Source organism: Centruroides sculpturatus, unplaced genomic scaffold (genome assembly GCF_000671375.1).
Source record: "Centruroides sculpturatus isolate CEXI.00-Female unplaced genomic scaffold, Cexi_2.0 scaffold1290, whole genome shotgun sequence".
Classification (NCBI taxonomy): Eukaryota; Metazoa; Arthropoda; class Arachnida; order Scorpiones; family Buthidae; genus Centruroides; species Centruroides sculpturatus.
Window position 1 is genome coordinate 152595 of NW_019385543.1, and position 26289 is coordinate 178883.

The 26289-nt window shown below is 30.7% G+C and overlaps 1 protein-coding gene across 6 annotated transcripts; it reads left to right on the plus strand.

Moving 5' to 3' along the window:
- The first annotated feature begins 1356 nt into the window (after positions 1 to 1356).
- On the plus strand, positions 1357 to 23059 carry LOC111639967. 6 transcript variants are annotated; one of them, XR_002759181.1, is made up of 4 exons: positions 2052 to 2440; positions 5141 to 7214; positions 15957 to 16095; positions 22769 to 23059. XR_002759181.1 is itself a non-coding variant. In XM_023385952.1 (3 exons), the coding sequence occupies exons 2-3, from the start codon at positions 15969 to 15971 to the stop codon at positions 22927 to 22929; spliced, it is 288 nt and encodes a 95-aa protein (XP_023241720.1). In that variant the 5' UTR covers positions 1357 to 1659; positions 15957 to 15968; the 3' UTR covers positions 22930 to 23003. The 6 variants fall into 6 exon arrangements, 2 of the variants coding, with proteins under 2 accessions (XP_023241720.1, XP_023241719.1); XR_002759182.1 differs by lacking the exon at positions 5141 to 7214 and adding an exon at positions 2514 to 2620 and having other exon boundaries at positions 22769 to 23023; XM_023385952.1 differs by lacking the exons at positions 2052 to 2440; positions 5141 to 7214 and adding an exon at positions 1357 to 1659 and having other exon boundaries at positions 22769 to 23003.
- The last annotated feature ends 3230 nt before the right edge of the window (positions 23060 to 26289 follow it).

Here is a 26289-nt window from a genome sequence, read left to right on the forward strand (position 1 = left end):
CATTATATATATATATATATGAGTTATGCATACAATAAAGTAATCATTCATCATTTTTTTTTAAGTGGATTATCTTCTGAATAGAACTGATCTCTCAGTGAATGTTTATAATGCACAATTAGATTTAATTGTTGACACTCTTGGTAAGTATTACTTTTTAATGTTTATTTGTAAAATGTTATCTGAATTTTAATAATAATCATTTTGTACAAAACCTTTGAGCATATGGATAATCTAATATTAATATATCTGGAAAACAGTATTCCTGATGGAAGTAGATGGACTAATTTTAAGGTTCTCTATATTAGCAAATTTAAGTTCTTTTGCATGTATAGAGCATTTCACTCTATTCAGCTTGGAATAACCAGGAAAAGTCATGAAATGAAGGGAAGACACAAATTACAACTAAAGAAACAATTTGTTGGAATAGTTAAAGACAAACCATACTCATATTTTTTTCGTATATCATCCTGTTCATTCTGTGAATAATATGGGCAATCTGATTTAGTTGGATAAGATGAGTGAAAATGCCTTAAACTTTCTATTTCTTTTACCCCAGACATTGTTTTTGGAGTTAATGGTATTTATATATAATGAAGAAAACTACCTTAGCATTGTTCACTGCAATGAAGTTTTCATATGTGACTCNGATAAATGTTAAACTTGGAAATCATCATCTGCTTCAACCATACAAAAACATTCTAGTGAAAAAGATTCTGATGATGATGATCTTACCAGTGATTTTTCAACGTGATAATTTTAAATTTTAGTACTTCATGTTCATTACTTTTGTTTCAACATTTTGCTCATTTGATTGTTGTTGAGGAATAATAGCATTCTTGTAATATATGAAGTTTGTATGTTACATTTAACACTATATAAGACATTTACAAGAAGCTGACATTGGCAAACAGTTGCAATTAGCGTAACGTTATTTGTTACTAATTTTACAATTAGAATTTTGTAATTTTGTAATAATGTAATTTTACAATTTTGTAATAATGTAATTTTAATACCAATAATAAATAAATTATAAAACTTATATAAATTATACTATGTTTAAAAACAAAACGAGTAGACAGCGCAACAAATATTACCGTTCTGTGCGCAAAACAAAGGATGAAATAATTTGTGTAACCAGCCCAAAATATAGCCAAGTCAAATTTTTGTAGCCCAAAAAGTAGCCAGTGCGCCAAATGCTTTTTTTTAACACCAAACTGAAAAATAAGTAGCCCAATTTGGAGCAAAGTAGCCAAATCTGGCAACGCTGCACCCAAACCTTAGACTACATACGATCGAAGCGCTCGAAGTGGCAGTATTTATTAAACCAGAATAGTAGCATTATAGCTATTGGCAACTTAGGGACCATTATATCAATCGACTCTGGTTATGTGCTGTTAAGTGCACGTGCTTTCAATTGTAATTATATTGAAATATTGGGTTGTTTTTTGTTTGTTGACTGTGTTACAGAAGCATTTTATATATATTAGGATTTGTAAACGTGATAAGGTGGTGCAAAATGCAGTACACGTGCTGTGTAACCGGGGCAACTATCCGACCGGACCGAAAGTACAAGTGTTTTCGTTTCCAAATGAGACCGAATTAACAAATGGAAACGAGTCATTCCTAGAGACAACTTAATTGTCAGCAAAAAAAAAAGTAAGTGAATTAATGTTAAACATAAACTGAATCGATAGTGACCCCACTCTCTAACGACAATAATTCTATATATTATGATGATAAATATTAGCCAAATGCAACATAAGATGTCTATTGTCTTGATGTAAATACAGTAAATATAACTCAATTTTGCTTAAGACATGAAAGAGATTAGGCCATTTAAAGGCAGAGTAGAATTATTATTAGTTATTTATCGAAATATCATACGTTGTTATATGTTAATTTTAATCCATATTTAAAATGGAATGATGTTTTAATAATTTCTATTAACGATGTCTCCAAACTACAGCGAATGCTTCTGCGAGAAGAATAAGTTATCAGGAACGAGGCGAGAGAGTAGTCACGTGACCGAACGTCATGTGACACTCTTCGTACGCCAACGTGCCGTCCCGCGACAAAAACAAGCCTAAATTAAGCAATGGCGTCTCGTACGGGCCACAGTTGATAGTTGTCCTATGATTTTTGTTTATGATACTTTATATACGGATCGCCCGGAAAAATGTTATGCTTTTCTAATGTCTATTAAATATACCTTCTTTAAAAATATATATTTAAAAAACTCATACTCACTTAAACAGTATAATTACCTTAAGAATAATATATGTATTTTTCCTTCTGATGAATATACATTTGCGTGTTTTTGTTCCAATAATTTAAAAAGATTTGAAATGAGTTCTGTGCATGTTGATCTGAAGCAGATCTTGTGTAAGATTGAAAACATTTGTCGGATTTACATTGAAATTATTTACTGGATTTAAAGGTTTGGTTTGATGTACAGTACTTATTTTACTTTTTGATAATAGATAAGTAACAGATTGAATTTTTTCTAACAGTTATGCTTCAGTAAAACAATTCTATCACATTTTGCTCTCAAGGAGTCTTATACATTTTTATTATAAATAATAGATTTTTCTAGGGTTTCGACATTTTTGTAAAAAAGGTAAGATCTTCGCTAGTTTTGTTCCTTCCAGCTTTTTAATCCTTCTAATAGATTTTTCCCCAATAAAACAAATCTAAATATTGATAGAGCTATAATTTAGTTGTTAGTTTCTTTTAATTTTTCCATATTGAAAGGAAAGCTTTAAAATAAAATAATTTTCACGGAAATATCATTGTGCTTGTCAAAACAAGATGATAATATTTTTGATAATAGTCATATGCAACTATTTGGTTCTTAAAAATTTTGAATGAGAAAAATGTTGATGTTTTGTTGTTATAAATTAAATTATACACTTTAAATATACATAAGAATCTAAGATCTTGACTATATAAACAGAATTTTATATAGTCAAGATCAACAAAATAATTGAAAACATTTGTGAGCTTTGTAATAGAATTTCAAATAAGTGTGTTGGTAGAAACTATCAAAGATTNATCTTTGATATTCTGTTCTTCGCCCGTATCGTCAACGGCACCTTCTGGTAATTCCTCGTTATGTTCACCATTCTCTCTTGTTTCAATTTCTTCGTCTAAAGGATCGCCTTCGCCATTTATGTCCGCCATTTTGATAAAATATTGATTTTAAAAAATGTACAGTATTTAAAATTGAATAAAAATATTCAACTTTAGGACCTCTTTGTTCTCTAACCTCAACTTGTGGCAGCCGGAACAAGAATGAGAAACACATGGCATGTTGCCTGTATGTAAACTACATAACGCACCCTGGTGGTGAAACTCGGCATAACAAAAATTACCTCAATATCTCTTAAATTTTTTTTTTTTTTAAGTAAACGCGAAATGATCTCGCTCTATAAGTTACCAGTTACAATGTAGCAATTGTTTGAGATTGAAATTTCTGTTACCTCCATAAGATTTAAAAAATCAACTTCCAAGAAATTTACAAAAGTATTTATTTCATGTTTGATAATTTCAAAATAAACACAATTAAAAATTAACGTTAAATATACCATTTATAAATAACATATTTAAAATAGAGTCTACAAAATACAATGAATCTGCCTTTCAGCATGTTCAAAAGTACCTATGAGATGAAGCGGGTATCGAGAGGAGGTCTGCTGATTCATTAAAATCCTCTAAGGTTCCCCTCATATATTACTGGCGTCTAATTACAGAACGATTCCGTAGCCGTAGTTCTGTTTTTGTACCACGAGATGTCGCTACTTCGTGACGTCAAGAAGCTGAACAAGCATAATTCTGACTGTGGTGTAAATACAATACACCACAGTCAGGTACTGTACTGTACTGTACAGGTACAGTACTTTCTCCAAATGTTCACGTAATCGAAGGAAAGTAGAAAATCCTTCAAGAACATGAAGTCTCACGACAGAATATATAGATTTTTCCTCCACCAGGATTTGCTTATGTTCTAAACATACATGCTTGTTAGTAAGATTTCCTTTTGTGAAGAAGCGCTTATCNACAAATAATTTATTTGCAAATGAAAACAGATGATGACATAGGATTGCTGCTAGATGTTGATGAAAGTTGTACCAAATGATGAGAAAAACAATGACTGCATTCTCTTGCATGTGAACAGTTTAAATGAACTATTCCCAATACTTTTTGATCACAGTAATATTTTGCTTTAAGCAGCATTCTTTAGTTGTTATGAGCTATGTATGTTATATTTTATCTTCATTTTTCTTATCTGTATAAAACATATTTTTTAAATTTTGAAACTTTAAAAAAACCAGAAATTTGTTTTTTTTCAAGATCAAAAAATCAGAAAATTTATTTTCTATAGACAAAAATGAATTAATAATTTTATGAATATTATATTGAATATATTTGAAGTATTTTATATTTTATATTGAATATATTTGAAGTATTTATTAATATTAATATAATGACAGCAACAAACACATTTACCAAAAAGCTTTAATTGATTCCAGTGAGATTTAATGTCAAACAAAAAACTTTTAGACTAATGTAATTATGATTATTTTTAAATATAACAATGGATGTTTTTGCAAATTTATATTAACATATTGATAAGATTGATTGAAAATTTTTTATTAAAAATTAATACATAAAATTATAAAAATTTGATGTAAATAGATGTTGTGACCACAGGGTTAGCACTTCTTTGATGTCATGTCAGGACTGACACCACTGTATCTCAAAAGACACAGAAATTGTGATGGACATTAGTTATTAGGTTCATGCACAAACGGTTGTGCTTGTAGGCAGTTGGATCCAAGATGGAGAGACCATTGGAAGAAGTGTACTCAACTAGAAAATTAATATTAAACAATACCCATTTATTTACATAAGCATTTTACATTTCTCTACATAAGTTATAAAGATTTATATAAGGATCTTAGCTAGATGCTAGTTTTATAAGGATCTCTACAAAGTAGCTATTATCATTAATATCATGGGTCACTTACCGTGAGAGAGAGTTTATAATAGTCCGCATGTAGATGAATACCTTAGTTAAATCGAGGAGGATGATTCTTTTATTAAAGGATTGGCAGATTGATAAACTTCTGGTCTGCAGGATCTTTCAATGACTCAAATTGGTGCTTTGATGTAAAGTTGAGAAAGTCTCTGGGTATCTTAGGTTGATGGCTATGGTGAAGAATGGCGTAAGCGGTATCCAAAGATCAGGTGAGAACATGATTCAAGTGATGGTGAACTATCGATGATAACGAATGGCGATTGTCATTGATCCCCTTTTTTTATTGGGGATTTTTCCAGTTTCTTTTCATGCCCTTATTTGGAAATGTTATAAGTTGGGACCAATGGTTGAATTTTGATCGTAAGTTCCATGTGACACATTAGGAAGATGTCACCTTTGAAAGGAAGTGAATCTGGAGAGATACAATCATATCCTTTATAATTAATAATCCTGGAAAAAATTATAGCAAGTTTTAATAAATTTCAACAAAAATTTTGTTCAAAATTTTATCAAGTCTGGGCTCTCACAATATTTTAAAAATTGCTTCTAAGATGATTTCAATTCACAAAGTTAAGTCATGTTTAAATAATGTATTTGTAGATTAAAAATATTTGAGAAGAAAAAAATCTACAAAATTCTGAAAATTAATTGAATAACAAGTTGTTAAAGCAAATATGACTATAATAATTGAATTGTGAGGTTGCTGTTTGCCTGTGGCTGTTGCTGATGCAAAAAAATTAACAGGTATAATTTTGGATTTATTTAGTGATTTTCTTTCTGAAGTTTATGGCTAATATAATTCCTGAGAAAAGAAAATTCTCTCTTTAGTTTCTCAAAATGCATCTACAAGAAGGTAAGAATGCAATCTGAGAATGATGATGAAGGGAAAATACTAAGAATAAAGTTTAAAAAATATAATACATTGATCTGGCAAGATTTGAAACCCTAACTTCCTGATTACCAAACTGGCACACCTTCATAGAACCACTGGCCACTTTATAAACAATAGAAATTCTAAAGGTTTTAAGTGATTGTGCAATTTTCAACTCTATTTTTGAGTAGTGCACATCTTTGGGGTTGCACTATATCTTCACTGAGTTTGATCAAAATTGGTGAACCCAACATCATGCAGTCCCCTTGTTAGCTATGGCCTATATTCTTTGTGATGACAAGTAAGTTATGATTTTTCATAGAGATACTGGAGATTTTGAATGAATATATAATATGAAGTAAAATGCTGTTAAGATGTTCCTTTATGAGATGATTTCCTACCTGAGTCTTCAAATTCTGCAGTGCTGTCATTTCTCCCATAAGACACATGTTAAAAATTTCTGCATAAGATATTCCTGCACAATATTTTATAAAATATCAGTCTCATGGAGCAATTTTTACTCACTTATAATGATCACATTGATGAGAAATAGTGTTTTTCTTAGAAACTGTATGCACAGGGATACTGTAGTTTCAATGGAAGGTCAGTGTAATGTTCATTATTAGTGATATTGGGAATTAATATAAAAATTTATGAAGTTAATTTATTGGTCTAATGCTAACAAATTTTAAAATTGAAAATGTCAAAATTTAGATTACAAATGAAATTTGTTAAGTTTGATTCCAGTATCACAATTAGATGATTTCTAACTGATTTGCTTAGATTTCTATCCATTTAATGTACAGAAATTGAAATAATGCTTTTGATTGGCTGACAGATTTCAACTGTAAACAATTTTGTGTTTGAATATGAAAGTTACTGTACTCTTTCCTAAAATTTTTAATTTCATGCAGTGATTGCTTAGAAAAAAAAATCATTTGAGTAATGATGGCTTTAAAAACAGTATAAACAGGCAATATCTGTTTCGTATCTCTACTTTCCAATGAAGTTCTGTACCTATTTATCATATTATAATTGTATGTATATGTTATGGACTAAGTGATTAATAGGACATTACAGTATTTATAATACCCAGCCATTATGAATAATGACTAAAATGGCCAGGCAGCCTGATAAATATTGACTAATTTATTAAATTGACAGGACATTATGAATATAGTTACATTCCCTTTGGGCAATTTGATTTTTAAAAAATCTCCACTTTTTTTATTAAGAATTAGGCTATTTATTTTTTGTGAATTATTTCAAAATATTTTAAAATCGACATGAGATCTTTTAAAAGTAAGTATTATTAACAGTATTTATTAAACTAATGTTAACGAAAATTTATACTTCAATCAAAATATTAACTTAAAGGAAACTTCTGGGATGTCATTTTTGTTATATAAAAAATTCATTATTGTTAGTTTTAAAGAGAGTCTCTAAATCTTACTCTGTATTAATGTTGGTCAATGATTCATCAGGTATAAAATTATTTAGTGTAACTTTTAACTTTGCTCCAAACATGGCCTCATTGGAGCTGCAGTTTATACCAGTATGATGCACTCAATTTTTCATCAGTTGTACAAAATGTAATCCTTCTGACTATTTGTTAGTGTTGTTTGTCTCCAACCAAGAACTAAGCATATTTTCTGTGTTTTGATTACATCTTTCTACTCTCTACTGAACCCTGACTTTGAATGCTTGGGATTTCCATGCATCAATTTTAACTCAGGCCATACACTACACAGTTTTTTGATGATATTATTGACAAATTTTCTGCCTTTATCGCTTTTTAGAATACTCGGTGCACTGAAAATTGTAAAAATGTCTAAAAGAACATAGGCTATATCTTCAGCCCTTTTGGTTTCTAATGGTTGTATTTGAATGAATTTAGTCAGGTGATCTTGGTACACAAGTATAAATTTATATTGTTCATTGATATGTGACTGTATATCTATAAGTCAACCTGACATCTTGAATTCATTTAATTACTTAAAATTGGTTTAATTCCCAAGCCTTTCAGTGCCACCTGTATGTCAAGAAATATATCTTTTTTGTAAAAATTGTATACTTTACTTTAAAATTTCCCAAATGGAAGATTTTAAACCACATTTGAGTTTAGGAGCATCTTCCCATACACTTTACAATTTTTTTTTACTTTTTATACGGTATTATGTTCTTTTCAAAACTCCTTCTTCTCCTCCCATAGTCTTATAAAGACTATTGGAGCACCTGTAGGAAACTGTTTTGGTGTACTCTTTTCAGGTCTCTCTATCCCAACATCTCGTAGTTGGGCAATTGACAATTCAGTCCATTTCCTAACATTATCAGTCCATTTGTTTCTTGGCCTGCCTCTTGTCCTTATCCCTGATGTCACTCCTTCCAAAGCTTTTTTTCTTAGTGCATTTCCTCTGACAACATGGCCAAAACATCTCATATGTTTCTGTTTAATTTTGGTTAAAATATTTGGTAGATTTCACATGGCAGTTAAAATTTTTATTTTTATATTTTCACTTGTTATGTAGGGTACTTTCAATAGCACCCTATAACACTTCATTTCAAAGGCAAGTAATCTGGTTTTGTTGTCCTTAAAAAGATCCATCTGTCACTTCCATAGAGAAGTACTAAGTTAACAAGGGCATTGATTATATGTATCTTGGTAGATATAGATATTTGATGATCAGTCCATAGTGGTTTCAGCTTTTGTTGTGTGGTACTTGCTTTAGCAATATTTGCTCTAACATGTGATCTTGATCTCCCCTCTTTATGTAGTATACTTCCAAGATAAGTAAATTTTTTGATGTTTTTCAAGGTTTCTTCATCAATCAATACATTCAGATTGCTCAAGCCAGTTGTCATTGTTTTTGATTTTTTTAACACTTATCCTAAGTCCATGCTCTCTGAATACTTGTACTACTATGTCTGTGATTTTTGTAATTGTATATCACTTTCTGCTATTAAGTCAATATCATCAGCAAAATGTAAGTTCTTAATTTTTCCCTCTAATTGAAACACCATAAGAGCAATCTTCAAGTGCTTGACACATGATGTATTCCAGAAAAAGATTAAATAGTAAGATTGATGACAGTATACAACTTGTTGGACACATTTTTCCATCTTAAATCTGATCCACTGCCTTTGATCTTTCAGCATCTCATATAAAGTATATAGGGCTTTTATTAATCTTATTATTTTATTATCAGTTCCATAATGACATAAGATTTTCCACAGAGCATCATGCCACATCAAATCAAATAATATGCAGTGTAAATAGGTGATCTACTGTACTTTATTCTTTTGGAACCAAGCCTGTTTTTTGAAAATATAGATTTAACCTTGCTTTCAATTCTAGACAATAGTATTTTTAGTAAAACTTTGCTTGTATGACTAATAAGGCTAATAGTTCTATAGTTACTGCACTTTTTGCTATTCCCTTTCTTTGGTTTTGGAATTATGATGGATGTTGTCCAATCAGTTGGCCATGACTCAGAATCCTAAACATCTTGGCAGATGTCTAGCATTTCATGTATGACAGATGTTCCTTCTTTTTTAAAAAGTTCTGAAGTAATACTATTCATGCCTGGAGTTTTTTTTGAGAGTTTAGTATTTTTTCAACTTTCTCTCTTAAAATTGAATACTCTCTTTCATCTATTTTGTTGAACCTCGAGAATGAAGATTTTCTTTTATGAAAAGATTTTCTGCATATTGTTTCCTATAAGCTTTATTCTCTATTGAATAACCAACTAGTACACAGAGTTGTGATCTGGGTTCACATTTACTTTTGTTCAGCATTTCATTCATATTGTATATTCTGCATCCAAACGGTATAAAATATGAAACAGTTGGTCATTTTCCTGACCACACTGTGTAAGGGTATCTGCATTTATCGCATTTGAAGGGTATCTATTTCTGNCTTTTTAGAATACTCGGTGCACTGAAAATTGTAAAAATGTCTAAAAGAACATAGGCTATATCTTCAGCCCTTTTGGTTTCTAATGGTTGTATTTGAATGAATTTAGTCAGGTGATCTTGGTACACAAGTATAAATTTATATTGTTCATTGATATGTGACTGTATATCTATAAGTCAACCTGACATCTTGAATTCATTTAATTACTTAAAATTGGTTTAATTCCCAAGCCTTTCAGTGCCACCTGTATGTCAAGAAATATATCTTTTTTGTAAAAATTGTATACTTTACTTTAAAATTTCCCAAATGGAAGATTTTAAACCACATTTGAGTTTAGGAGCATCTTCCCATACACTTTACAATTTTTTTTTACTTTTTATACGGTATTATGTTCTTTTCAAAACTCCTTCTTCTCCTCCCATAGTCTTATAAAGACTATTGGAGCACCTGTAGGAAACTGTTTTGGTGTACTCTTTTCAGGTCTCTCTATCCCAACATCTCGTAGTTGGGCAATTGACAATTCAGTCCATTTCCTAACATTATCAGTCCATTTGTTTCTTGGCCTGCCTCTTGTCCTTATCCCTGATGTCACTCCTTCCAAAGCTTTTTTTCTTAGTGCATTTCCTCTGACAACATGGCCAAAACATCTCATATGTTTCTGTTTAATTTTGGTTAAAATATTTGGTAGATTTCACATGGCAGTTAAAATTTTTATTTTTATATTTTCACTTGTTATGTAGGGTACTTTCAATAGCACCCTATAACACTTCATTTCAAAGGCAAGTAATCTGGTTTTGTTGTCCTTAAAAAGATCCATCTGTCACTTCCATAGAGAAGTACTAAGTTAACAAGGGCATTGATTATATGTATCTTGGTAGATATAGATATTTTATGATCAGTCCATAGTGGTTTCAGCTTTTGTTGTGTGGTACTTGCTTTAGCAATATTTGCTATAACATGTGATCTTGATCTCCCCTCTTTATGTAGTATACTTCCAAGATAAGTAAATTTTTTGATGTTTTCCAAGGTTTCTTTATCAGTCAATACATTCAGATTGCTCAAGCCAGTTGTCATTGTTTTTGATTTTTTAACACTTATCCTAAGTCCATGCTCTCTGAATACTTGTACTACTATGTCTGTGATTTTTGTAATTGTATCTCACTTTCTGCTATTAAATCAATATCATCAGCAAAATGTAAGTTCTTAATTTTTCCCTCCAATTGAAACACCATAAGAGCAATCTTCAAGTGCTTGACACATGATGTATTCCAGAAAAAGATTAAATAGTAAGATTGATGACAGTATACAACTTGTTGGACACATTTTTCCGTCTTAAATCTGATCCACTGCCTTTGATCTTTCAGCATCTCATATAAAGTATATAGGGCTTTTATTAATCTTATTATTTTATTATCAGTTCCATAATGACATAAGATTTTCCACAGAGCATCATGCCACATCAAATCAAATAATATGCAGTGTAAATAGGTGATCTACTGTACTTTATTCTTTTGGAACCAAGCCTGTTCTTTGGAAAATATAGATTTAACCTTGCTTTCAATTCTAGACAATAGTATTTTTAGTAAAACTTTGCTTGTATGACTAATAAGGCTAATAGTTCTATAGTTACTGCACTCTTTGCTATTCCCTTTCTTTGGTTTTGGAATTATGATGGATGTAGTCCAATCAGTTGGCCATGACTTAGAATCCTAAACATCTTGGCAGATGTCTAGCATTTCATGTATGACAGATGTTCCTTCTTTTTTAAAAAGTTCTGAAGTAATACCATTCATGCCTGGAGTTTTTTTTTTTTTTTTTGAGAGTTTAGTGTTTTTTCAACTTTCTCTCTTAAAATTGAATAGTCTCTTTCATCTATTTTGTTGAGCCTCTTAGAATGAAGATTTTCTTTTTTGAAAAGATATTCTGCATATTGTTTCCTATAAGCTTTATTCTCTATTGAATAACCAACTAGTACATAGAGTTGTGATCTGGGTTCACATTTACTTTTGTTCAGCATTTCATTCATATTGTATATTCTGCATCCAAACGGTATAAAATATGAAACAGTTGGTCATTTTCCTGACCACACTGTGTAAGGGTATCTGCATTTATCGCATTTGAAGGGTATCTATTTCTGATATGACATGCCATAGATACAGCTTCAGCCCAAAATTTTTCTGACAATTTTGAGTCAATTAGCATATACCTCATCATATTGAGAAGGTGTGATTGATTCTTTCTACAATACCATTTTGCTGAGGCATATGGGGTACTCTCAATTTCCTTTTGATTCCTTTTTTCAGGAGGAAGTTGAATTCACGAGAGAAAAACTTACTACCATTATCAGATTGGAATTTCCTTATTCTACAACCAGTTTGATTCTCTACAATGTTTTTATAATTTTTGAACACTTCCAAGGCTTCACTCTTTGCTTTTAGAAATCTCATTTCTGTCCTTCTCAATTTATCAATTACTAGCAGACCCCGCCATGCGTTGTTGTGGCTCAAAATGTATCTATTATAAATGTATAACACTTCCCTTGGGGGGGAAATTTTTCAAAAAATTTCTTCTTAGTATACATTCTGTTGACGTACCCTATTAAAACGCAATCAAAAACGCAAAAAACCGCATCTGAAATAGTATAAATAGAAGCAGAGTTCTTTACTGTAAGCCTTAATCCTGTCCATCTCCCCCCAGTGCGGGAAATTTTGACACGTATATGATATAAAAACACGTATGCATTCGAATGCAGCATTGTGTCAAAATTTCAAAGGAATCGGTAGGAACAAACGAACATTACATTTTTATTTATATAGATAGATAGAAGATGATTTGCTATAGTACATTTTCACAGAAAAGTATAATGTTTGACAGAAAAGCAAACTTAGGGCGTCATACTCGTAGCGCCATCTGTTGGAAATAAAAGCCTTAACTTAGATTATATCTTTTAATTTATATGAATGTTTATCGGAATAATATACAGCCTATGTCCAGCCTGAGGTTCCATTCTAAATATTGGTGAAAGAATTTTTGAAATCGGATGAGTAGTTTCGGAGATTACCTGCTGCAAACAAACTTACATACATACATACATACCTACAAACATTACCTCTTTATAATAATAGTATAGATGAACATAATAAAGTAATTTTCTTTCCTAATGAGCTTGATCTCATAGGACCACAAATGTTTGAATTGCTCTGATTTTCTGTTGGAGGTTAGAAAGGGAGTTTGTACCATTTTTCCTTCCAGACAGGTACTACAGAATGGCAAGTTTCCAAGCTTATATTTTAATCCTAGGACTGCATCGCTTTTAATTAATTTCTTTAGGTCAATTTCATTAAGATGGCTGAATCTCCTGTGCCATAGCTCCATCTCAGTTACTTCACATGCATTTGCTTTATTGACTGGGCTGACTTTTATTCTCTAACATAGTATAATTTGTTTTTTCTGTCAGCGATTACTATGGTTTTTCCTGCATTGTCTACCACTTTGGCTCTATCTTTGAGGAAAATAACTTTGAAGTCTTTGTCTATGATCTTTGCTACTGACATCAGATTCGTACTAAGATTAGATGCATATAGGAACACATTTATTGTGACTATTTTGCTGTTCCTGCTATCATTTATTTTTAATTTTATTTTTCCTGTTGCTACCACATCAGTTTGTGATTTATCTGTTAGGAACATTTTCCTATTTCTAATGGACTCCATATTGTCAAAGCTATCATGTGAGGTTCTGCCACTATGTAAGCACCACCCCTCATGGTACAGCCCTTTGTTCTCGGCACTTGATAGAACTGAATGAAATCCTAAGTTGGTTTTATTTGCTTTTGTGTCTAAGTCGTATTCTGATACTCTATGGCCATATCTTTTACATTTAAAGCCTTTCCCTTGAAACTTAAACTTATTTATGTTGTTAGGGTTATTTCTAGGTTTTCTATTCTTGTAACTGTTTTTTGAAATCAGATCATTATTATAATCCGTAGATTCTTTTCCATGTGTAGAATGGCTCTTTTTGATTATTTTTATTTGTAATTGATTCTGGTTTCAGTAGTTTTGTTTTGCGATTCAATTGCACATTGGAAATTTTCAAATTCTTCCAGTAGGCTGTACAACGGCATAACTGTTAATAGGTCATTATTAATGTCCACGTCGAGGCTGTGTAGTTTGTCTACAAGGTCAAAGAACCTATTTAGATGTTCACAGGTATCATCTCCACTTTTCATTTTACTTAAAGTTAACTGCTTTGTGAATTAGACTTTTAAGCAGAAGCTTTTGACTGAAATATGTCATGGAGTTTTTCCCAGACTTTTCTCAACATTCTACAATCTTTAGTTTGTTTTAATTGAGATGGATTTATTGATAAAATTAGTTCAGACTTAGCTTTCTGGTCGTTAGTCTCCCGTGCTGCTATTTCACGTCCTCCCATTGATCTTTGTCTCAATCTGTTTATGTAGCCCTAAAGATCATTATTAGCAAAGCTTTGACTTGGATCTTTTACGTGTTGAAATTCTCTTCATTCAGAGAATCTGTTCTTATAGATGTCATGTTTTTTTTTCTTCTTGATGATTGTGTTAACCGACACAATTTCTTTCACAAGAAGAAGACCTACAAATATTTACTTCACAGCATGAATGTAGCCTGGGCCCATAATCTGTTGTTTATTAACTTACAAAATATATCTACGCTAATGTCTACATAGCACTTTACTACAATACATGGCACATGGTCACTAGATCAAGTGTAACAAAGGGGAGAGAGTGCACACATACCAGTACACATGGTTAATGTACAAAAAAGAAGAGGGCATCTTTATATGAACAAAGGGGTTATATAGCTCATGCACCACCACCTAGCGACAAAAATATTTGAACCCTGACAAAAATTCAATTTGAAATTTGACAATTTGTTATATAATTGTGCTTCTTTCAATTTCTCTCAATATTGAATATTTTTTGTATACTATTTGATGCAAAAAGATAGAGATATTTTAGTGTTTAATCAAAAAAGTAAAAAAAAAAGTCTGTGAATAATACAAGTTTACTTGTATTAAAATTTGCTGGTATGTTACAATTGCTCCTTTTATGATTTAACTAACATTGAAATATTTCATTTAAACACATTTCATTATATTAATTGGTTTACAGTGACTCCCCTATAACACTGTTGATTATTCCGTTTTATATGATTTCCATGTTGTACGAGTCACTTAGATTTTAGAGATACTTGAGACGTTCACAGCCTGGCACACGTATTTGTAAAATCTAAGTGACTCGTACAACATGGAATTCATATAAAACGGAATAATCAACAGTGTTATAGAGGGTCGACTGTGTTGTATTTTTACTGGTTTTTAAGTTCTGAGACAAATTTTTGATTTTTCTGTGTGGACAATATAATTTTTTACTAGGGTTTTCTTTTACACCGATTTTTCAGAAATACATGTTATATAAAAATAGAATTGAGTCTATATATAAATTAAAATAATATGCTATTTGTTTATGCATGATAAAATTAATTGCTAATTTAAGAAACCAAAAGTCAAATAAAATTTTAATGAGTTACAAGCAATTTTTAGTTTTTTTTACTGTGCATTGTCAATTTAATTTTTTAACTTCTTTCTGTAAGTATATGACTATGTATGAATGAGGGGATAGGAGACTAGTCTTTGTTTTTTTAAATTGATAAGTAATTTAAAATTTATTTTGATGTTATGTACATATTGTACTATAAGGTAAGTGCAATAGCTATGTATTTTGTTTGGAGAAAGCACTTTGTGTTTCTTTGGTTGTTCAGAATAATTGGAAGTTTGGACTTGTGAGGTCCTACTGTCTTTTCAATTTTCAACATATTAAATAAAATTATTGTTTTATTGAATATTTGTGCACTTTAGAAACAAATTTTAATGTACATTATATGTATGAGATAATTGATCATAACATGTAATAATTTTTGTTTAAGCATATATTATACAAATGTTACCTAGGTGTAAATCACAACCACTCTGTATGATAAAGTATTTGTTGTAATGTTAGTTTATTGATTGTCAAAATTTTAATATTTTACAAAATTTAAGAAAATGTTTAAGTTTAAGATAATTATTTTTAAAATGTTTGTTTATTTTATAAGGATTATTATACCATGGAGATGCATCCTGTAGATGATGATGAACCAAATAGTGAATTAATTATTCAAGATTCATCTATTGCTGATTCCAAACAGTCAGAAAACTGCTTACCAAAAAAAGTATCAGATAAATTATCTGAAAGTAAGTACATTAAATATATTCATTTTTTTNATGTCTATATCAGCATTTCTCAAACTTTTTGCTTGCATGATCCATTATATTTGTTTGTAATATTTATGCAACTCAATGTTTGTAATATAAAACTTTTAAAAAGTCTAGTAAACTGGAGTAATTTTATATTATACTAGCTGTTACCCACAACTTTGCTCACGGAGGTTTTGCAAGCAAACCCTATTTATATTCAGTATTTCAACAACCGTAGTAATTGTTATATAACATCTACCACTTAGAATGATGAGAATTGCCGAGAATCAAATGAACTGTTTTCAATTTGATGAATTTTCTGGAACGTATACAATCATTCTATAATCGAACCAATAAGCAGAAAGAAATTCGAATTTAAAACGGTTCGAACATTTGGTTAAAAATCGAAATATATAAAAATATTTATAACAATGTCTGAAATGAAATGCTCTCCCCTTTTCCCGGGGGAATTTTGAAAAATCTCTTCTTACAAGGAGAGCCTACAGCTTTGGGGTAACGGATTTTGATGATCTTTGGTGTAGAGGTAGTACACAATGTTAGTGTACTATCTGTAAAATACTAAAGTGCAGTACTCAAATATAATCGAGAAAATCGAACTTAAAGTTTTTTTAGCACTTTATATATAAATTATACGTACTTCTACTCGAGCGTCCTGTGGCAGAGTGGTAACGAGTCTGATTTATAAGCTTGAGTTCTCGGGTTCGATTCTCGCGTATTTTTTTTTTAATTCATAAATACTTATAATGTATTTATTTATTTACTCATTCATTTATTTCTTATTATTTATTTATTTTAATTTAATTTCTACTATTCCAAGTCTAATATTTTTATACTTTTGTTGACAATAACGGCGCATTCTTGACACCTATGTGTCAACTTTCCCATCTAATTGTTATCACTAACGGTGACCGATCTAATTCTCACTAGGAGCGTTTTTTCTATCGGAGTTCTTTTTCACTCACTCTTTAACAGTTCGTTTCTAAATTTCGACACGAATAGACGTATTTGTGTAGTAAAACTTATTTTGAAAAATTATTTTATAATCGAAAAATGTCGTCAAGAGAAGCAAGTTCTTCACGTTGTGACGAAAAAACTGTTGATGATACCTTTTAAAAAAGCAGCATTTATTTGTTGTTCTTGGTGTAGACAGAATTTTTGTTTTGAATGTTTTTATCATAAGTATCATTCACGATCATGTACATCTGACAATGATATGTAATTATATAATATTGCTTCAATAAATTATATTCGTTTTTCTTGGTTATATTTGAGTTTTGCACTTTACAAGTTAGTATTTTACATCACTGTATAAAGAGTTATCATCAACAGTTTTTTCGTCACAACGTGAAGAACTTGCTTCTCTTGACGACATTTTTTGATTATAAAATAATTTTTCAAAATAAGTTTTACTACACAAATACGTCTATTCGTGTCGAAATTTAGAAACGAACTGTTAAAGAGTGAGTGAAAAAGAACTCCGATAGAAAAAACGCTCCTAGTGAGAATTAGATCGGTCACCGTTAGTGATAACAATTAGATGGGAAAGTTGACACATAGGTGTCAAGAATGCGCCGTTATTGTCAACAAAAGTATAAAAATATTAGACTTGGAATAGTAGAAATTAAATTAAAATAAATAAATAATAAGAAATAAATGATTGAGTAAATAAATAAATACATTATAAGTATTTATGAATTAAAAAAAAAATTATACGCGAGAATCGAACCCGAGAACTCAAGCTTATAAATCAGACTCGTTACCACTCTGCCACAGGACGCTCGAGTAGAAGTACGTATAATTTATATATAAAGTGCTAACAAAACTTTAAGTTCGATTTTCTCGATTATATTTGAGTATTGCACTTTAGTATTTTACAGATAGTACACTAACATTGTGTACTACCTCTACACCAAAGATCATCAAAATCCGTTACCCCAAAGCCGTAGGCTCTCCTTGTTAGTGTGCATTCCCATGGTATACCCTACTAAAACACAGATAAAAACAAAAAATTGCATCTAAAATAGTACAATAGAAACATTCTTTCAGTTTAGCCTTAATGCTCTCCCTCTCCTTTCTGCTGGGGAATTTCGACAAGTCTTTTCTTAGTGTGCATTCCCATGGCGTACCCTACTAAAACGCAGTTAAAAACAAAAAATCGCATCTAAAATACAGGGCTGTGGAGTTGGAGTCGTGGAGTTTTGATGTCGGAGTCGGATGGTAAGGAAAAGTCAGAGTTGGAGTCGGTAGATTTTTATGCAACTCCACAGCCCTGGCAGGGCTGTTGAGTCGGAGTTGGAGTCAGAGTCGTGGAGTTTTGGTGTTTTAGCCGGAGTTGGAGTCAGATGATAAGGAAAAGTCGGAGTTGGAGTCGGTAGATTTTTACGCGACTCCACAGCTCTACTAAAATATTACAGTAGAAACCGTTTTTCCATTTTAGCCTTAATGCTCTTCTTTTCCTTCGATGGGGAATTTTGGAAAATCTTTTCTTAATGTGCGTTTCCATGACGTACACTAACTGTATACCAAATTTCACCGGTTTAGGTTCAGAGGTTTGCTCTGGGCGATGATGAATCAATTACTCAGTCAGTCAATCAGGACAAGTAATTTTATATATATAGATAATGAAATAAAATTAAGTATTATTGATAATAACTTTTACATGTGAAATGTAAGATTGAGTACATTTCTATTAACAGTGGTTCAGGCCAATTTTGATTTGTTGTGTTGCAATTTGAAAAAGTTGTAGATCTATTATCACTGTCATCCATCTGTTTGTTTGTCTGTCTGCCCATCCTTAATCTCGAGAATGGAGTTAGATAGATGAGAGGCTCCGATTAACTATATGTGAACTTCTGGTTTGTGCCTGAAGTCACATTATTTCAATTCAAAAATTTTTTCCTGAACCGAGTTAGATAGATGGCTGGGGTAAGACACTACTAAAAAAGTTGAGAACACTGTGATGAAAAATTGCAGCCCAGCATTGTGACAATGTCACAGTAAATAATTAGAAATAACTTGCTTCAATTTTAGTTGTTATTATTGAAATTTAACTATTAAAAAATATAAAACTGGTGACTCTAAATAAAANCTCTGGCTGTTTCTCGTTATTGCATTGGTTTAGCAAATGTAGATGTGATGGCATTAGCACTGTCAGAAATATAGAAATCTGACTTTTGCATTGAGAATATCTAAAAAGTATATAAATTATGTAATATTATATAAACTATATAGGTTTAGAAATAATAACATAATTATGTGGCTTATTTGTAGTTTTTGATTTCAGTTAGGCCTAAAACATAATTGCTACACTTTTCTCAGATAAATCAATGTAATTATCACTATATTTGTTCATTTCTTCATTAATAAATATAAACAATTCCTGTTCAGTACATTTATGCACCATATCTGACCTTAACTTGCATATACAAAATAAAACAACTCGAAATTTGCTTGCAAAATATAGTGACAGAACTCCGAATCAAATGATGCACGTGATTTTAAATATAGCTTATATTTCAAATTTCTGAAAAAATAGTCCCACTGTTAGTTAACACACTAAAAAACACACAAAATTTGTTTTTTGATTGCTGAAAACATAATGTTGCATTTTAAAGCTAAAAATAATAGAGGAACATAATATTATATTTGTTGTTTTTACCAAATAATTCGCAAAACATATTACATTTATAGCAGAATAAGTGTTAATAATGTAATTAACAATCTCTTTAACAAGAATTTTTGTGGATAATCTGTAGTAGCACACTCAGCAGAAAATTATTTGAATGGAAATAAAACCTTTGCATAATTTGCACTTTTAAAAGTCTCTCAAAGCATAACACTTACTGGTATCCAGTTTAGAAGATACCATTTCAAAAATTAAAATATTGGTTCGTGTTTTACTTCCATTAACAGTTTATTATAAGTATAATTATAAAACAAGTGAAATGATAAAAACTATACTCGGGCCAAATCTCCTAAACTTCATAAAATTTTGAAATACAAATGACTCAAAAACTCCACAATATAAAAACAGAAAAAATGCTGGAATGCAGGAAAAATGGAAAAAATTGCCTAATGGTATTAAAAATTTTTGAAAATACATAGAAAGCCATTTCAAGTACTTTTGAACTTAGCACTTCATCTTCAGGAAGTCATTTGGGAACAAACACCATTGCTATGGAAATTGGAAATGTTTCAAAAAAAAATATTGCCTATCGAAGACATAGCTATAGGTACTTTAAAATTGGAAACTGAAAGAAATGGTGTCTCTTTCAGTTTCCAAACAAAAAATAGTGATATTTTTTACAATACAGGACAATCAAAACACTACTAAAATAGTTTTTACAATTTAAAAAGTGATACAAAAAACTTGCAAAAACTATAAGCAATAAATAAAAAGACAATGAATCTATCAAGTGTTTAATACTGTACTTTCAAAAATGTTTTGAACTAAGAATAAATGGGTCTTCCTCAGTTAAGACAACGGAAATGAACAGAATTGATTATACAAACATTCGAAAATAAAATTAATCTTTAGTCTAGCAATGAAAAAATATTTGCATGGGGACATTTATATATTATTTACATTTCTACTATACAAGTAACTTTCAGTTGATTTTTTTTAAAAGAAATTTTTCATAAGGTACAGTACTTATAAGTTTTTGTTACAAATTTCATTTAACTTTAATATATATGCACTCTCCTACTTACAAACATTCAACTTATGAACAATAATATTGTACATCTAAAATTTAAATTTTGTGTGGATTCTGAAGTTCTTTTGTCACTCATGGGGGGTTGTGTTGAAGTCAGTCTTCGGTCAGTAATATACGAGGGGGGACCCAAAAAAAACCAAACTGAGAGCATGCTGCCATTCATAGACGTAGTAGAGAGTTCTCCCGTTACATGGGGTTAGTATAGACCTTCATGAAACAGCTGTGCAAATGGTGTCAGTTTGTAGGTTTATGTTTGAGTGTAGTGTTGTGTTTCTCTTACTGTTATTTTGTTTTACCTGCGAAGTTCTGGGAGTCCTTCAACATCTCGAAATGGTGAAAACGTTGAAAAAATCCACCAAAAAAGTGTTAAGACGTCTGTGAGAGGATGTGTGAAGGAAACGTTTGGAACTTTGGCAATCAGGTGACTGGTTCCTTCATCACGACAACGCCTCCGCACACACAGCCTTACGAGTGACTCACTATTTGACCTTTCGGGGGGTGGCCTGTCGTTCCCCCCCTCTGTATTCACCAGACCTAGCCCCAACCTTTTTTCTGTTTCTGAGAATGAAGAAAAATCTAAAAGGGAAGCATTTTAATGATGTGGAGGCAGTAAAAACAGCTTTACTAAGGGCACTGGATGATATCAAGGTTGAAGAGTTCCAGAGATGCTTCAAACAGTGGGGAAAAAGGCTTCACAAGTGCATCGCATCTAATGGAGAGTACTTTGAAGGTGACTGAAGAAATTTTGTAAAGAAGTTAATAAATAAAGTTTTTATACAGAAAATCCGGTCATTTTTGGGTCCTCCCACATATTATACATTTTTCTTAAATAATTAATGTGAGTTTATTTCTTTTGCATATTATAATTTTTTTGTTTTTGTGCAAATTCTGAGGTTCCATTTTCCACTTGAGAGGTGGTTTTGAAGTCAGTATCATTTGAGTGATTTTTACTATTATTTGCAATTTTTATAAACTTTTATGCTTTGGAGGCACTTCAAAAATGCCTCCAAAACACAATATCAAATCTAACAGTGGAGATAAATGCAAGAAGTGTGGCTCTATTACAATGGAAACTAAACTGGATATTATAAAACTAAGTGCATTAAGTGAAAAAACTGCATTTGTAAAATTCATTACTAAGCAATAGTGAGCAGGTAAATGAGTGCAATGTATTAAGTATGTCGAAGGATCAAACACTATAAGTGGTTATTCTGTGTACATATGTTTTATGTAATTTCTAGGTTAGTTTTTGACTTATAAACATTTTGACTTACTTGAAAACCTAACCTGTTCATAAGTAGGGGAGCTCCTGTATTTACATACTGTTTAAAGTTGTTTAAGTTGATAATTACTTATGTGATTAAGGGCTGAATCTCCTAGAATTTCAATGTATTTCTATAATGTTCAAATTCTTGTTTATACACATTCTCCATAATTAATTCCTGCATAAATCACAAACATTTGTTAAATCAACATTTCACATATTTTTATGTACTGTAATGTTAATTGGTTTTAATATTCTTCTCGTCAACAGTCTTTGTTTAAATTGTAAGAAAAAATGTAAATTATACAAACTTTTGAAAAGTCAGAAACACTGCATGCTTTTGGGTATGAAATGTTGAAGACATGACATAAGCTGAATTATCTGTGTTCCTGAATATGAAAGTTTCTGAGTTCTGCATAAATAAATTACATCAGAAATGATTTTTCATTTTCGTTTTTAAAATAAAGTTTCATATATTTCAAAGACATTATGAATGTATTGGCAATTCTTGAATTTTACATTTTATAGTTTTAACATGGTAAGGTATTTTATATATTCAAAGAATAGTTTAGGGTTTTTTTTATATATTCAGTTAAATATTGAAAAACTGAAAATAAATTTCAAATATGTAATTATGCTTAAAACTATATTTATATGTATTTGATTTCAGATTCAGTTATTGTTTTAGATGATGGAATTTTACAAAAAGATGATGAAGTTATTTATATGGGATCAAAAAGAGGCAATATTCCAAGATCTCGTATTACAGGTAATTTTTGTGTTTTAAGTTATATATTCATCAAAAGTTTTTTCCCCCCAAATTTAGGGTAGGTGTAATATTTTTATCATGTTCATGATATATTTGAAATAAGTTCTCTGTTCAAAATGGACCTCAGCTAGTACTAACGTGATCCCTTGAGATAATTTTCTGACCACCTAGAATATGACATAACACAAAAGTTATAAACAACAAAATTGAAAAGAAATATGTTAGGAATAAAATTTATTTTTTAAGGTAATTATGTGCAAACATTAAATAAATTACTTCCATAAGAATTAAGCTTTTTGTATAAGAAATAAAAAATGAACCTCTTCGTAAACACCAGAGGAAATACAATTCACCACATACAGAGAAAACCTTTGTAACTCCAGTGATAGGTGTTTACACACCAGCGAACGTTTTTGAATCGCATTGAATCGCATTTGGTTCGTTTTAATGTTCCATTCCTCACGCATTCAAATTCCTCATAAACGTAGCCTGATGAAGACCCGGATGGGGTCGAAACCTTACCTTGATGAAAAATTTTATGATTATGTTATTAGGCAGACATAATTTTCTAATCAAGCAGTGTATCTTCCACTAGAAAAATCACTTATTCAAATTTGCATATTAAAGTGACTAGATGACTGCAGATACGATTATTTCTGGTAAACTTTCTTAATTATTTGTTATCATTTATTATTTTATATTTAAAATTAAGAGCCATAAAAATGAGTTATGTAATGATGCAAAAAACAAATTATTACAAAATTACAAGAGAAAAAATTTCAGCAAGAAGTTGCTAAATTGTTCAGTTGTGCTTAGAGCACAATATTTGATATGTGAAAAAAATACAATACCATAGAAATGTTATAAATTGTTCACACACTAGTTATCATTGAAAGACAGTTAAGAGAAGTGATAAGAATCTGTAAAATATTTGCATATCAGAAAAATCCTGCAAAATAAATGAATAATGAGTGGAGAAAGACAAACATTCAAGTTTCTGACATAACAGTATAAGATTGACTTCAAGAAATGAAGTTGAAGTTTTGTAGAGCAAAAATTAAGCCTCTGCTAATGGCTGTAAAATGTAGAAACTGTATTACATGAACCACAGAGCATAATGACTGGATGATAGAGGAGTGGAAAAGGCTAGAATTTAGTGACCAATGAAGAATTTGTATAAGAACTGGTGGCTGTGGAGACAAGTTTGTTTGAAAAGGTACATTGGAAATATTTAATGAAAACTGTCTACTGAAATTGTTAAATTTCCTACAAGTTTGATGGTTTGGAGTTGCATGTTCTGGGAAATACTGGTAACCTGTGTATAACAAAAAACAGGGTTAATGCAATCTTTATATGGAAATAATTGAACACTTCCTCATACCATCAGTTGATAATCAGTTTCCAATGACTGGTGATTTAAGACAACAATGCTAGTTGCCTTTGATCAAGAGCAATAAAGGATTTGCTACAGGAAAAACAAGTCAGGTGTTTAAAGTTGCCTGCCAATAGCCTGAATATAAATCCTATCAAAAACTGTTGGTGAAAGTTAAAAAAAATTTGTCATTTCAAAGGTGCCAAAGAATAAGGAGAAATTGAATGTAACAATTAGAGTGAGTTGGCAAGAAATTGACAAAGATTACTCCAAAGTCTTATAAAATCAATGCCAAAACATATAATGACTATTATATGTTTTGTAACAAACATGATCATACAAAATTTTAAGTATTATTTATTGAACATGATTGGAAAATTATGTCTGTTTAATGACAAATTGTAAAATTTTGTCTTCAAAGTGAGGAAAAAACTTCCCATTAAATTTTTAATTCTTATACAAATAGCTTAATTCTTATAGAAATGATTTGTTTAATGTTTGTACTTAATTTATCTTAAAAATAAATTTTATTCTTGACATATTTCTTTTCAATTTTGTTGTTTATAGCTGTCGTGCTTTGTTATATTTAAGGCGATCAGAAAATTATGTTGGGGTTGTAGTATGAATGAAGAAAAGAATGGAAAAATTTATTTTGTTTTCACTATCAAGAATGCAAAGGACATTTTTATTTTGACAAAACAACAGATGAATGATTTATTAATAATAATATGGCTAAAACTAGAGTGCCAGTTCGTTCCAGCAGTTAATAAAAATTTTTCCATTCAGACACTGGTATTTTCATAGATATCTATATCAGCATTTCTCAAACTTTTTGCTTGCATGATCCATTATATTTGTTTGTAATATTTATGCAACTCAAAGTTTGTAATATAAAACTTTTAAAAAGTCTAGTAAACTGGAATAATTTTATATTATACTAGCTGTTACCCACAAATTCACCCACAGAGGTTTTGCAAGCAAACCCTATTTATATTCAGTATTTCAACAACCATAGTAATTGTTATATAACACCTACCACTTAGAATGATGAGAATTGCCGAGAATCAAACGAATTGTTTTCAATTTGATCAATTTGATGAATTTTCTGGAACGTGTACAATCATTCTATAATCGAACCAATAAGCAGAAAGAAATTTGAATTTAAAACGGTTCGAACATTTGGTTAAAAAATTGAAATATATAAAAATATTTATAACAATGTCTGAAATGAAATGCTATCCCTTCTTCCTGGGGGAATTTCGAAAAATCCCTTCTTAGTGTGCATTCCCATGGTATACCCTAGTAAAACACAGATAAAAACAAAAAATCACATCTAAAATAGTACAGTAGAAACCGTTCTTTCAGTTTAGTTTTAATGCTCTCCCTCTCCTTTTTGCTGGGGAATTTCGACAAATCCCTTCTTAGTGTGCATTCCCATGGCGTACACTAACTGTATACCAAATTTCACCTGTTTAGGTTCAGAGGTTTGCTCTGGGCGATGATGAATCAGTGACTCAGTCAGTCAGTCAGTCAGGACAAGTAATTTTATATATATAGATAATGAAATAAAATTAAGCATTATTGATAATAACTTCTACATGTGAAATGTAAGGTTGAGTACATTTCTATTAACAGGCCAATTTTGATTTGTTGTGTTGCAATTTGAAAAAGTTGTGGATCTATTATCACTGTCATCCATCTGTTTGTTTGTTTGTTTGTCTGTCTGCCCATCCTTAATCTCGAGAATGGAGTTAGATGAGAGGCTCCGATTAACTATATGTGAACTTCTGGTTTGTGCCTGAAGTCACATTATTTCAATTCAAAAATTTTCTCCTGAACAGAGTTAGATAGATGGCTGGGGTAAGACACTACTAAAAAAGTTGAGAACACTGTGATGAAAAATTGCAGCCCAGCATTGTGACAATGTCACAGTAAATAATTAGAAATAACTTGCTTCAATTTTAGTTGTTATTATTGAAATTTAACTATTAAAAAATATAAGACGAACAGTTCTAATAAAACAGACTGTTATGAAATTATTTAGGGGGTT

Bases quoted from the DNA above. Each gene is read 5' to 3' on its own strand.
- LOC111639967 (XM_023385951.1), top strand. From the start codon at position 13,971: ATGTCCACGTCGAGGCTGTGTAGTTTGTCTACAAGGTCAAAGAACCTA. The intron at 14,034-15,956 runs GTATCATCTCCA...TTATTTTATAAG, and splicing joins ACCTATTTAGATGTTCACAG to GATTATTATACCATGGAGAT. The intron at 16,096-22,768 runs GTAAGTACATTA...ATTTGATTTCAG, and splicing joins ATCAGATAAATTATCTGAAA to ATTCAGTTATTGTTTTAGAT.